Raw genomic sequence first — 13,831 nt, forward strand, 5'->3', positions numbered from 1 at the left:
TCCACCTGCCGCCAAGTGCACAGCCTAGTTTTGGGTTATTATTTTATTAAAGCTCATGCAAAATGACCACGCATTACTTTGTTAACAAAAAAAGAAAACTTCTTGGTATTTATGGGTTTTCACAGCCTTTATCTGGGACAACAATTCATGTAAAATGTAACTCAGAAGTTGGTAATGATGATGTTCAAGCAAATACGGTTTTTTTTTTTTTTAAAAAAAACAAAACATATTTTTAAAAAAAGAAAAAGGAGGAGAAAGAGGACTGAGGCAGGAGAATTGTGAGTTCAAGGCCAGTCTGGGCTTCACAGTGAGAGACCCAGTCTAAAAAATGAATGAAATAAAATATTTTAAAATTCATTTTCTAAGTACCAGTGGAAAGTAAAATACGTTAACTTCCTTGGGGAAACTGGCAATAGTCTTAGATCCTTGGAGCTCACCTTTACTGGATCTTATATCTCTCCATCTGGACCACATGAATAAGCCACATAGTATTTTAGCACACTGTATTAACTCTGCTTTTACTAAGAATAAATTAGCTTTTACAATGCTATGCAGTCAAAAATCATAAAAGCAGTATTGAAAGCACCGAGTAGTTCAGTCATTTGAACTTCTAACAAAACCCTTGACTCACAAACTTCATTGTGGAGAGTGGTATATTATTTGGTATATAAGCACTGGACAGTCTTTCTATCTCTACGGCTAATATTTAAATTACCATTAGAGTGTAGGATTTATAAAAAAAATTGTGCAGAATTTGTTCAAGCTATATGAAGCAATACTGAGTAAAAAGTGAATGATTTTTTGATTTGCTTACTTAAAATCAAAGACAATATGTTAGAAGTACAGAAGTACAGTCTTGAAAATAAATTTTGACCTTAAAACCTTTGCCAGAAAGATTTTAAATAGACACTGGAAACCAAATAAAGGCAAATAGGATGCATTTTGGGGATAGTTGAACCTATTAAAACATAGAGTTTTGGGGTTTTTTTCTTTTTTTTTTTTTTGTACAGGGTCTTGCTATGTTGCTCTGGCTGGCCTTGAACTCTAGATCTTCCTGCCCTCCTGCTGGGGTATAGGCACGTACTGCCATGCCCAGCAGGTTTCTGTAAGTCTCAGTAATGGTTAAGTGCATTGTTTCAATTAAAACATAGCATGCCTGAGAGGTAAAGTTCACATACTGAATAACTCCATGAGGACAATTAGAACTATGTTTTTCAAATCTTTAAAAAAGATTTACAAATGGTTCTGTACCATGTTTTTTGTTGTTGTTTCAGAGTTTTGGTTTTGATTTTTTGCTGTGTGTCATCTCTCATAGTGTCAAGTATTTCTTCAGCCCACAGTGGTACAGCATAGGCCTATTTTCTTTAACTTTGTCCGGAAGCAGTATGGTCATGTGGCTAAGCATGCACTGTACACTTAAACTGGGGTCAAACTGGGATCAGACTGCCTGCCTTCAAGCACCTGCTGTATCACGGATGAGCTGCTAGAATCTGGGTAAATTAACCAAACCTCTGAAGTCTTAAATTTCCTCATTTGAAAAATGGAAATAATAAAGCGAACCCTCGTGGGGTTCTTAAGGGTTTAAATGAAATAATCCATATAAAGTGCTTAAGTGCTTAGCATGGCATCTGGCATAAAATAAGCACTCTCTAAACGCTAATCAGTAGAATTATTATCATCATCATCATCATTAGTCTGACTTTAGTGGTAGTGTGGAATCATGTTCTCAAAGAGTGGTCTGTAGACCGGTGCCAGTCCACAGCCTTACCAGTTTGCAGGGAGAAGTAGTTTGTACCTGGATGTCAGTGGCCTGGCTCTGTCACTAAATGCACTGTTTCACTCAGCTGATCTTGAAGTAGCAAGACCTCTTCAGTGGTGGTGCAGTAAATTAATTTACACTCTGCACAAGCTCTTTAGCTTGCCACAGACCAGCACTTTCTATAGAATTGCCATGCAATATTGGACCAATGATCACATTCTCCAAAAACTAAAGGCCAGTTGTCCTGAATACAGTATTATTCACTTGTAATACCTCATTACTTCTCCTTTCTAAACATTATAATCACGAATTTTAAGTATATTGTTTATTAGTTCAGCAAGCACTTATTGATCACACACTCTGGGAAAAACCCCATATTTTATTTAGTAGGAGTTGCAAAGATGCCTCAGAAATTTACCTTACCTTCAGGAAGTCTACTGAACCTGGAACAGGAAGAAAGAATAAATATTTGACTAACTATGTTGAGTAGGTGCGGTGAGTGTTTGCAGTAGTTTTATGACTTGGTTCCAAATGGTTTTGCATAGACAGATGGTCTCCTTTTACTAAGCTGCTTCAGGAAAGGGCAGAATAAATACCTTTTACTTTTTCCACACTAGACTATGATAGTGGAGATCAGTGTTCATGTTATCAAGTAGTGTTTGAATCTCCTAGAAATCTGAAATACTGGGGAACATCTGAATTTTTAGGTATAATTGAGAAAATGATAACTTTTAAGAGTAGTATTATAGAAGATCCATCCTTAGTTTTTTAAAATGACTGATTATGTGCTCTTATATGCAAACATGAAAAATAATTCTGTACCGAATTTAAAGATACATTAAATAGATATTAAAATGCTTGTAAAGTTTTCATAGAAATTAGCACAGATTCTTCAAAAATATATTGGTTAAGGCTGGGTATGGTAGATCATGCCCTGTAATCTCAGATGTTTGGGAAGTAGAGACCAACCCAGGCAAAAAGTTATCAAGAGCCTATCTCAAAGAATACGACAGGTGTGGTGGTACCTGCCCGTAATGCTAGCTATGCAAGAAACAGAGTAGGAGAATCTTGGTCTGAAACTTGCCCTGGCCAAAATGTGCAGACCCTGTCTGAAAAACAAAAACCAAAAGGGCTGAGCACGTGGCTCAAGTGGTAGAGTGCCTGCCTCTGCCTAGCAAGTGTGATGCTCTGAGTTCAAAATCCCAGTACCACAAAAATAATAATAATGATGGGTGTTTCTGTGTGTGTGTGTCTGTGTGTGTGTTGTGCCCAGTGAATTAGATTATGGGACAGACTTGTTTTCACAGACCTATTAGAAAATAAATTTCCAAGTCAAGAAATGCTGCTAATTTTAATTATTCTTGGTTCTTTGTTTATTTGCTTGCTTTTTGCATGGAAATGGGTTTACTGGCTTCTCTTGCTGCTTTGCCTGATGCCACGATCATAACACCTCCGTTGTACCATTTGCCTTAGTCTGTCACCAACTGTCCTAAAGCCTGATCTCAGTAATAACCCTAAGAACATCAAAGGCAGATATTGGAAATGTTGTAGATAATATTAAAGAAAATAGAGTAATATCAAATTTAAGAAGAAAATCACAAGGAAACCAGAGTTTAAGAAAAAACCTTGAACAAGAAATAACTAGGTGACTTAAACCCATGACACTTAAAACAGACCTTTATTGCCACAGTGTTATCACGCCTTTTGTGGTCTGGCCCCAGTACTTCTTTGAGCTCATTTTATGCCAGAGTGTGTCTGTCTGTATCTGCTATTATGTACCAGCCACACTTTTCCTTCTTTAAGTGACCTGTCTATAAGATCAAGACCCTTTCATGTCCATGGACAAAGAATTTCTATTTCCACACCTGCCCTTAGCCCCCACTAAACTGTAAGCTCCAGGCCAGGAGCCAGCCTGCCTGCTCACACCGTGGCAACATCTTCACCATGCAGATGTGTACTAGACCCTCAGCTATTAGTTGAACTAGTGAACAGGAGACCTGAAAATGTAGGTATCAAAGATGAGAAAACTTGAGAATAAAGAAAACCTAGTGGATGATGAGTGGTACTTATGATAAAATACAATCAGATGTTAGTCTTAAAGGCATAAAATCCCTAAGGAGCTTAAAACAATTTATTCATTATGCATTCAGCCAATAATTTTTAATTGAGCACCCACACTATTAGGATTCAAGACTATGGAAATTACCAGTAAAGAAATTATAGCTCCAACAAGAGTCTAAAGAGATTTAAAAACAAATGGGTAACTTGGAAAATTTAACAAAATTGTCTCTGAAGGCTCGTAGAGTGACTCAAGTAGTAGAGCTCCTGCCTAACAAACGTGAGGCCCTGAGTTCAAGTCTCAGTACATCAGTACACCACCATCTATATGCATACATATGTGTGTATATGTGTGTGTGTGTGTATATATATATATATATATATAGCAAGAGAGTGAGTTCAAGCCTCAGTACACCCCCGTGTGTGTGTGTATATATATATATATATATATAGAGAGAGAGAGAGAGAGAGAGAGAGAGAGATCTGTATAGGTATACATATATATCTGAAGTGTTAGCATCATCCATTCATTTCACAAATATTTATTGAGCACTTAGTACGTGCCAGGCACTGTTGTAGACAATGACACAGACCCCTGCTTCTTGGAGTTTGTGTTGAGATGGACACCAACATTAAACAAAGAGGGAAGATATACCTTATGTTAGATTGTATGTTGAGAAAAACAAAATAGCTACAGAGGGTGTGAGTGGGTTTGGGCAGTGGGGGAGTTGGTCATTTTGGAGAGGGCATCCAGGGAAGCCCCTACTAAGTTGACATTTGATAAAGCCTTTAGAAGGTTAAGGAGCTAGCCATTGGATATCTGAGGATGGAACTTTTTTTTTTAGACACAGGAGAACAAGCACCACATCCCTGAGGCATAGGAGGGATCCATATGGCTGGAGAAGAGTTGAGTAAGGTGGTGAGCTGTTGCAAATAGGGGCAGAAAGGCAGTGTGTTTGAGTCACAGAGGGCTTCCAGATCCTGTTAAGGTTTTTGATGTTTCCTTGGAGTGAGAGGAGATGGGAAGCCATTGGAGATTGTTGAGCTGGCTTTGACAAGGTCACACTGACTGACTCTTGAGTATTGCTGAAAGGGGTAAGGTTGGAAACCAGCTAGGAGACTACAAGGACAGGGCCCAGACCAGGTGTTCACAGTAGAAGTTATAGGGCCCTTGCTATTTTTTAAGTGTAGAATTGACCTGCTGGGATGTATTAGTTTTTCTATTGCTTCCGTAATGAATTACCACAAATTTAGTAGTAACTTATTGTCTTACAGTTTTTTAGGTTAAAAGTTCTCACTGGGCTAAGGTGTTGGCAGGGCTCTGTTCCTTTCTAGAGATGCAGGAGAAATAGTTTCCTTGCCTTTAATGGCTTCTAGAGGTCACCCACTTCATTCCTTGACATGTGATCCACTTCCTGCATCTCTCTGACTATTCTTTCATATCTCCCTTTGACTGAAACTGAGGAAGTTTCTCTGATTTTTAAGACACATGTGATTAGATTGAACCCACCAGGATAGTCCATGATAATCTCCTGATCTCAAGGTCCTTAATCACAGCTACAGAGTCCCTTTCAGCATGCAAAATATTTGTTTACAAGTTCCAGGGGTTAGAACATCTTTGGAGGCCTCCCGCATTCTGCCTCCCACACCAGTTAAGGATCCGACGTGGGATTTGAGACTTAAAAAAAAAAAAAAAAATCAAGGGGGTTGGGGTGTAGCTCAGTGGTAGAGTACTTGCCTGGCATGCTTAAGGTCCTGAGTTTCATCCCCAGCACTGAAAAAAAAAAGAATAAAGGATAACTTAAAATACTTTGATCTGAGCAATTGGAGGGAAGCAATTAACTGAGATGGGGGACCAGGTTTGTGTCTTTGAGGTGTATCTTGGGAGGTCAGTTTCAGACAGGCAGAGTTTGAAATGCCTATTAAATATCTAAGTAGGGGATGATGAGTAGATAGTTGAGTACCTAGAGTTTAGAGGCAGCAAATCAGAAGGATATAAAAATGGGAGGTTTGATGAGACTGCATAGGTCCTATTAGAACAGGGAAGAGGTCCAGGGACTAAGTGTTGGAAATTGTCAGATCACTGCAAAGTGCTAAAATTGGACAGTGGAGAATTTGATAGGTGTAAAGAATGTTTTTATAGTTAATTGAACACAAAGAAATAGAGATAGGGAGCATTGAATGATGAAACAAAAAGTTACTCCGGGCAAATTTCAGTCTTGCTTCACTTAATCTCTTGCAAACTTTGTCCTTCCTTTCTATGAGCTAGTTATCTGACAGACAGACACACATACACATAAATAGCTAAGACACAGCTTCTGATTCTGTGTTACTGAAGTGGTCTGTTGGTCAGATCTGTATTTTGTTCCTGCATACCCTTTAAAAGTAGTAATAGAATCACTTCAAAGGGCAGTCCTTGACAAATTATGCTGTCTACAGTATACACACAGGACTGCCTTAAAAAGGAGTCAGTACCTTTAGACTTCAAATCCTTGTAGTAGAATGTTACTTATGTTGGTACCAGCATTTTTAATTGAATTTTATTTTAGTGACACATAACCTAACTATACTATTTATTTTTCCTAGGAGTAATAACAATACTATTTATTTTTCCTTCTTTAGGTTGGCACAATTAAATTTGCCAAGCCAGGTGCTGGTGGCTCATGCCTATACTCCTAGCTGTTCAGGAGGCAGAGATCAGGAGGATCATGATTCAAAGCCAGCCCAGGCAAATAGTTCTTGAGACCCTATCTCGAAAATTCCCAATACAAAAAAAGACTGGTGGCATGGCTCAAATGGTAGAGTGCCTGCCTAGCAATCTTGAGGCTCTGAGTTCAAACCCCAGTACCACCAAAAAAAAAAAATTGCTAGAGCAGTACATGGATCTCTTATATGTGTTTAATCACCTCTGAAAACACTTTAGCATGGCTTACTCCAGATGCAGGATGAATGAAAAGTGGTGCATGAAGATCACTGGAGTGATGCCTACTCCAAAACTCAGCCTTTAGTTGAGCCTAAAACTCAGCTTCTAGTTGGGTCTTAGTCACTCTCCACTCCACATCTGGAACTCAAACCATATAAGCAAAACATCCCTCTAACTAGTCAAATAGATGCTCTAAAGTCTATGAACTTCATAGCTTTGCCCCTCAGACTCATTGGATTCCATGTGGAGCTCTTGTGGACTCAACCATTAGAACATTTCTATCACCAAGCCTGTCTGGTTTCTAATGTGCCAGGGAGGAGAGCAGGTTAGACGAGCCAAGAGGAGCCTCGCTAGATGCGCATGCTGACCCCAGGGTGGCATGGGCACTGAATCCCAGGGGCAAGCAGAGCTCCACAGCAGCAGTCTGGTCTTGACCCCCATCACTTCACGGAAATCTACAGACATCATTCTCTGTGGTAACTGGTGTAATGGCAGCCCTGAGTCATAGAGGAAAAGTTAAGTTGTGAGTGTGTTGATGTAGAAGGCAGAAGATTGGCCATCTGTTACTGCAGGACAAACCACCCTGGAATGAGCATTTATTACCTCTCATGGTTCTTTGGGTTGAGTGGCCTTCTGAGCTGCCTGTTCAGGGCTTAGTGTGGTGGCTGGAGGCCCATGGGGCTGGAGCATTTTCCAGGGTTCACTCCTGGGGTTGGCCCAGCCTTCTCAGAATGACAGCTGGCTCCAAAATGGAGTGTTTTGAGTAGGGGAACACATTGGAAGTGATTCGGCTTCACTTCACTGCATTCTTTTGGTCATAGATAGTCACAGGATCAGCTCAGATGTCAGGAGATAGGAAGTAGACTCCACTTCTTCTTGGAGCAGCAAGGATCCATGGCCATCTTTAGTTCCACCATCACAGTGCAGTGGATATAAATACATAATATGCAACAAAGGGGCTAGGTGAGTCTTAGGTCTCCCGGAAGAGGACTGTGGAGAAAGCTTGTCTGCCTCCTGAGGGTTCAAAGTGGTCACTGCTTTTGTTGACACAAAATACAACTGTTGCTTTAAAGGAAGCAGAAGGTTTATTCTGAGCCAAATATGAGTGATCATGACCCAGGAATATGGATTCAGGTTATGTTGAATGACATGTTCTACAGTGGGAGAGGTTTCATGAACTTTTATAGTCATAGGACAAAAGAAAGTCATTAATTAACTCATTTACCATATACATTGGTGTGGACATCATCAGGTAGGCAGGTCACAGTAGAGTCTGGAAATCTCTTCTGTAGGTTTCAGGTGTTATAATATTCTTAGCTTTAGAGTTGATAGGAGCTAGTTGTCTGATAAGTTAACAAGATATTCCAGTAGTTTTACCTGATAGTCACAAAGATGTTAGATGAGATGTAGAGATTGATAGTAAACGGCTATTAAGGGCACTAAGGAGAGCCCATGGTAACTTTGGCTGTCCACCTGCAACATTGCATCTCCTCACAGTCATGATGTTCTATCCCACCATTCGGTCTCCAGGACCTTCAGCACAGATGTGGCTTCTTTAGAGAACTTCATTTACTGTAATTACAAGATCATTACACTATTAGGGAGTATTATAACCTAACAAAAGCATTTATATTTGGCAAAAATAATAGCTATGCTTTTTTAAAGGTAAATTAGTTACTAAGGTAGTTACTAACGGTAGGACAAGAACCCTTGGAAAGAATTCTAACCAGAAAAAAAGAAAAATTAAATATGAAACCAAATTTTAACTTCTCTTGGGGTTAGAATTTTCTAATTCTTGGATTCCTTCTCAGTTTGCTTGTCCTGGCATCTCAAGCTACTGTGTTTCCTGGAGCTTATCTAGGTGTCTAGTCTAGTCTGGACAGTGAAGGATTTGGAAGTAAATACTGTATTTGTGTTACACACCATTATGATTCTGTCATGTGCATGAGATGTCACGGGGGAATCCACAAACTCACTAAAGTGTTCTTGCTCTCAGAACACTCTCGAGAATAAGAGGCACTGGAGTTACAGGCAGGAAAGAAACTTTATTGATAGAAAACGGCTGAGCGGAGGTCCGGAAACCGGGCTTCTCCCAGGTCATGAGGGCTTCTGCATTCCTAAGATGTCATGGAACTGATTTATGTTATGTGACTGCTACAATTCCTTTGTGGTTTTTATTTTTTGCATAACTGAGGTTTGAACCCAGGGCTTTGTGCTTGCTAGACAGGCAATCTACCATTTGAGCCATGCCCCCAGCCCTGTTTTACTTTAGCTATTTAGGTTATTTAGGTAGAACCTCCTAGTTTTGCCCAGGTCTAGCCTCAGACACACAGGCCTTCTATTTACAGACTCCCATGTAGCCGTGATCACAGTCATGTACCACCACACCTGTCTTGTTTTTGAGATGGGGTTTTGCTAACTTTTTGCCCAGGCTAGCCTAAACTGTGATCCTCCTGATCTCTACCTCCCAAGTAGTTGGGATCACAGGTGTGAGCCACCATGCCCAGCCTTCATTTTAATTTCGAAACTGGTTTTCAAAATGAATTTTTAAGAACCCTGCCTAGAGTCAAAAAAGTCTCTCTCCCTCTCTGGCTATTAGTTTCTCCTCCTTGTAGCTTGTGTGTAAATTTATAAAAATTCTACACTGCTCTTGCTTCCACCATTATAATACATTTGTGTGTGTGTGTCTAGTACCTAGTTTATTAATTTAAACCCCAGCAGGCACTTAGCAAATGCCTCTTGAGTGTATGACTGCCTCCTTGGAGCCTCCCTTGTTTAGTGTAGAGATTGTCCTCTTACTGGCGGGTGAGAGACCAGCCCTCTGAGTGCACTGACGCTGGCTATGTAAAGCACCAGCAAAGGTGAATTAGGGCTCTGAGGAGAGTAATTTCAATGGAAGCTACCATGCTTGTGTGAGCTGTTGTTTTTGAGGTAAGTTTTCTGTCCTCTTAATTTTCACCTGGCTAAGGTGGGAAGGGACTTTCTCCAGCAGCACTGATTGGCTTTTTTCTTTGTTAATGGCTAGTGATTAGAGGAGGACAGACCTCCTAGCTCACTGTCAGGAATTCGTCCCTGGTGTAAAATCACCCCCCTCCCTTAGGTAGTTTCTCTTCTTCAGTTAAATTAAAAATTGTCTTTTGTTAACACTTGGATCTGACAAGTTGGGCCCAGGAATCTCAAGAAATATGTTGGAGGCTTCCGATTTAATTAAACAAAATACTTTATTATCGAAAGCTAGCTATAACCTCAGATGGAAAGAAACAAATTCACCTCCTTCACTTGACTTTCTAAACTGGCACAAACAGAAGTAAAAATGAAAGTTTCTGAAATACTTTCCTTCAAACTGAAGAACTTCTGGATAACAAGAGACTTTGTTGTAGCCCACATTACTGGAGCACTTACCAGGCCTTCACAGTATCCCTTTTATAGGGTCCCATCTCTTTTGTCATGGGATTAGGGGACCACGTGACTGATTTAGCCTCACAATTACAATCACCCCTCCCCCTGCTGCTTTCCATTCACAGTGACCCAGATGCGGAGGCCTGTTGTAGAGGTCAGGCTTAGAGGGCCTGGCCCAGTGTGGAATCATTTTCCAAACTGGCCAGGAGAAAGTTACAGCCAACCAGCCTGTAAGAGCTAGCCTAAGTTATTCCTGGTTACTTAATCAACAAAGACAGACAGAAGCCACTTAATATACACTCAAAAAGTCATACATTTGCTTTGAATTCCTCTCCTTTTCCTTTTAAACTTCTTATATATGTGCCTGACTTTATATTCTTTTTTCCTTGTGTTTGTTTTCTAGTGCGGTTTATTGGCAGTCATGTAACCCTCTGACGAGTGCTGAAGTGAGCACAACGAGGGACAGATGCAGGTGTGCTGAATCTTGAACTGAGTCTTAGGAAATCCAGAGGTGTGTAAGTAGGCGTCAGGCCCTGTTTGCAATGAGCTGTTGGTAGAAGAAACTTGATGGTGAGATGTCAGCTGCCTAAGTGCACTGTTGGGACAAAATGGAAGAAGAACAACTAGAATGTCCAAACTCCTCCTCTGAAAAACGCTATTTTCCTGAATCCTTGGATTCCAGTGATGGGGATGAGGAAGGGGTTCTGGCCTGTGAGGATTTGGAACTGAACCCTTTTGATGGATTGCCATATTCATCACGTTATTACAAACTTTTGAAAGAAAGAGAAGATCTTCCAATATGGAAAGAAAAATACTCCTTTATGGAGAATCTGCTGCAGAATCAAATTGTGATCGTTTCAGGAGATGCTAAATGTGGCAAGAGCTCTCAGGTGAGTGACCACTACAAAAACCACTTGCTTTATGCGTTGCTTAAGTAATTATAAGCCATAGCATAGCATTTTGATTTAATGACAGTATCTAAAGCAAAAAAGAGTACTAGCAATTGAAACAGAATAAAGTCACTTGTTTTATTAATGGCAACTGCATACAGTTAATACTTATTTAGAAATTATGTTTGGCCACTGGGAGTTTGGGGCTCAATCTCCATGTTTACTGACCGGAGGTCAGATAGTCACAGAGTGTGTCTGTGCTTGTTGGTGAAGCTGGCTAAACCCCAAAATTTAAAAGCACAGTAAATTCTTATTTTCCTTACAGTAAGAAAAAACTGACCAAGTATCACCCAGGTCTGGGGCTACATAAGGGAAAGACTTTAGAGTTGTTAAAAGAAAAAGTTAATAATATTAAATTTTTAAGGATTTTATTTGAGCAAAGGATTTATGGCTTGGGCAGCACTTAGAGCAGAAGGGGGTGCTCTTCAGCAGCAGGCAGTGCACTCTTCTACGCTGATGTGGAAGTCAGATGAAGTATCTGTGATTGGTTAGAATAGACCATCCTTAGAGACTGGGTGGTGATTCTAATTGGTGAAGTCTCCAGTTTCCAGGGACTGTTTCTGGACTTTGGTTTGCCTATGTGGGAGCTTAAAGCCCAGGAGCTGCCCCGGCCCAATGTGTCCCACTCCCCAAATCTTTTTTTTTATTTTTAACAAAAAAGAAAAGGGAAAAAAATTAGAGTCTTCTTGGTTCTAAACTGGGGTTCCCTGTAGCAACAGACAGACTAAAAGGAGAAAAACAGACAAGTTAATGAACATGTATACCTCTAGCATGTAGAGAGATGAGCAAACCTCTAATCTGGAAGAAAGCCATTTGAACAGGAGGCTCAAGTGTCACATTCTCTGAAACAGAGTGAGAAAGATGGGGAAGTCCCAGGGGGTGGGGATGACACAGCCAGGAGAGGCCTTCAATAAAGGTGACCAAAGTCATCTCTACTGCCTCATCCCCTTTCCTTGCAAATAGGGATTTCCTGTATAGACCTAAATTTCTCTTACAAAACACAGCTTTTTGGAGCTACTTTTGTGTATACCTTTCTCAAAATAATCAGTATGCTACACAGGCAGATTCTGCTCCCACAGTCATGGGTGGTGTGTCCTGAGTCCAAAGCTAAATAGTTAACAAATGCTTACTGTCCAATTTGTTGTATTTAAATTTCAAATTTTGACTCACGTGAGAGCTGCTTTCCTTTTAAGTTGCAGATTCTCTTGTCATGTAAGAATTAGAATAGACCACAGAGATACTCAGACAGAATCCTGTCATTTTCAGAAGATAAATCTGTGGTCCAGAAGGATCTGGTAGTTTGTGTGTCTCATGTCATGTAGTTTTCCGAACTGGAGTGAAAAGAATACTTTCTATAATAACTGAGGCAGGCTAAAGTAGGGAAAGTTTGGAACTCACATGCAGGTTGTCCAGGGATGGCCGAGACCACCCACACCTGTCTGGGAACCACCCATGCTCCTCCCCACTCATTGATTATTGGATGGGAATCACCTGGTTCTTCCCTTCCCTTAGGTAATTGTAGGTTTTTAAAGCACCTCTTTTGGCTTCCAGCTTCCACCTGGGCCTCACCATGCTCCCTTTGTATTTCCCTTCCCTAACTTTTAATAAACTCCATTTACGTAAACCCACGTGTCCTGCCATGGGTTCTTCCCTTCAGGACAAGAATTTCGAAGCCTTCTGATCACAGACAGCACCAGCACTGTTAACATAACCACTTCCCAGCTTGTTAAATCTAAAGCTTGGCTATTTTAGGTATAATTTGAAGAGAGGAGAGCTGGATAATAGGCGTTTTTGTTTGACCTAGTTTTTTACTGCCAATATCAAGGGTTTATCATGATTTATTATTTGTTCTGATGAGTTACTGTTTGATTAATTTTAGTTCATCATTAGAACTAAATGTATATAATTTTCCTAGTTTCTGTGGGAAATGGCAAGTTTTTTAAAATTTAAGATTTTATTTTTTTCAGAATTTCTTTTGTGTGTTTTTGAGATGCTGGGGATCAAACCCAGGACCTTGCACATACTAAGCAAGCACTGTACCACTGAGCTACATTCTCAACCCTAAGTTTTTATTTTGTGATCATTTGAGACTTAAAAAAAAAGGTACAATAATAATATAGAGGTTTTCCATATGTTGTTCACCCAGAGTCCCCAAAACAATACAATAATCAAAATAGTCATTTTATCTAATTTGTAGTCATTTACATTTAATTACTTTTCCATGACTTTTATAAAAAAATATTTTCTAGTCCAAAATGCAATCCAAAACTACATTGTATTTCGCTGCCATTTTAAAATCTCCTTTAATCTGAACCAGGTCCTCAGTCTCTCCTTGTCCTTCATGACCTTGATATTTTCAGAGCACAAATGCATTGTTCTGTAGAAATTCTCCAGTTTGATTGTATCCAACGTGTCCTTAGAGTTAGGCACAGACTGCCTTCATGGCAGGAAGACTGCAGAAGTGCTTGGTATCCTATCTCACTATCAGTGTATGCCATCAGGAGGCATGCCATGTCTATGAGGCTGGTGGATTTTTTTGGAGGGGGTCAGTACTAAGTTTTGAACTCAGGGCCTTGCACTTCCTACACTCTACCAATGTTGTGTGTGACATTTGATTCAGAAAGGCCCTTCCTCAGTGAAGTATACTAACGTACTGGTTCACGCTGGGCAACATGGGCTGCCTTGTGAGTGGTCTCAGGCATAAATACTTTGCGGGAATCTTGTTCAAGGGATTCATATCTT

The 13,831-nt window shown here is 40.1% G+C and overlaps 1 protein-coding gene across 3 annotated transcripts in view; it reads left to right on the forward strand.

Moving 5' to 3' along the window:
* Dhx32 (DEAH-box helicase 32 (putative)) overlaps positions 1-13,831 on the forward strand; it is a 56,789-nt gene that overhangs the window by 9,922 nt on the left and 33,036 nt on the right. For all 3 annotated transcript variants that reach the window (XM_074078075.1, XM_074078074.1, XM_020179357.2), the window contains exon 2: positions 10,543-11,029. In XM_074078075.1, the coding sequence (XP_073934176.1) occupies positions 10,748-11,029 (282 nt within the window). In that variant the 5' untranslated portion in view covers positions 10,543-10,747. The remainder of the gene's footprint in view (positions 1-10,542; positions 11,030-13,831) is intronic.

Source organism: Castor canadensis, chromosome 7, assembly GCF_047511655.1.
Source record: "Castor canadensis chromosome 7, mCasCan1.hap1v2, whole genome shotgun sequence".
Lineage (NCBI taxonomy): Eukaryota > Metazoa > Chordata > Mammalia > Rodentia > Castoridae > Castor > Castor canadensis.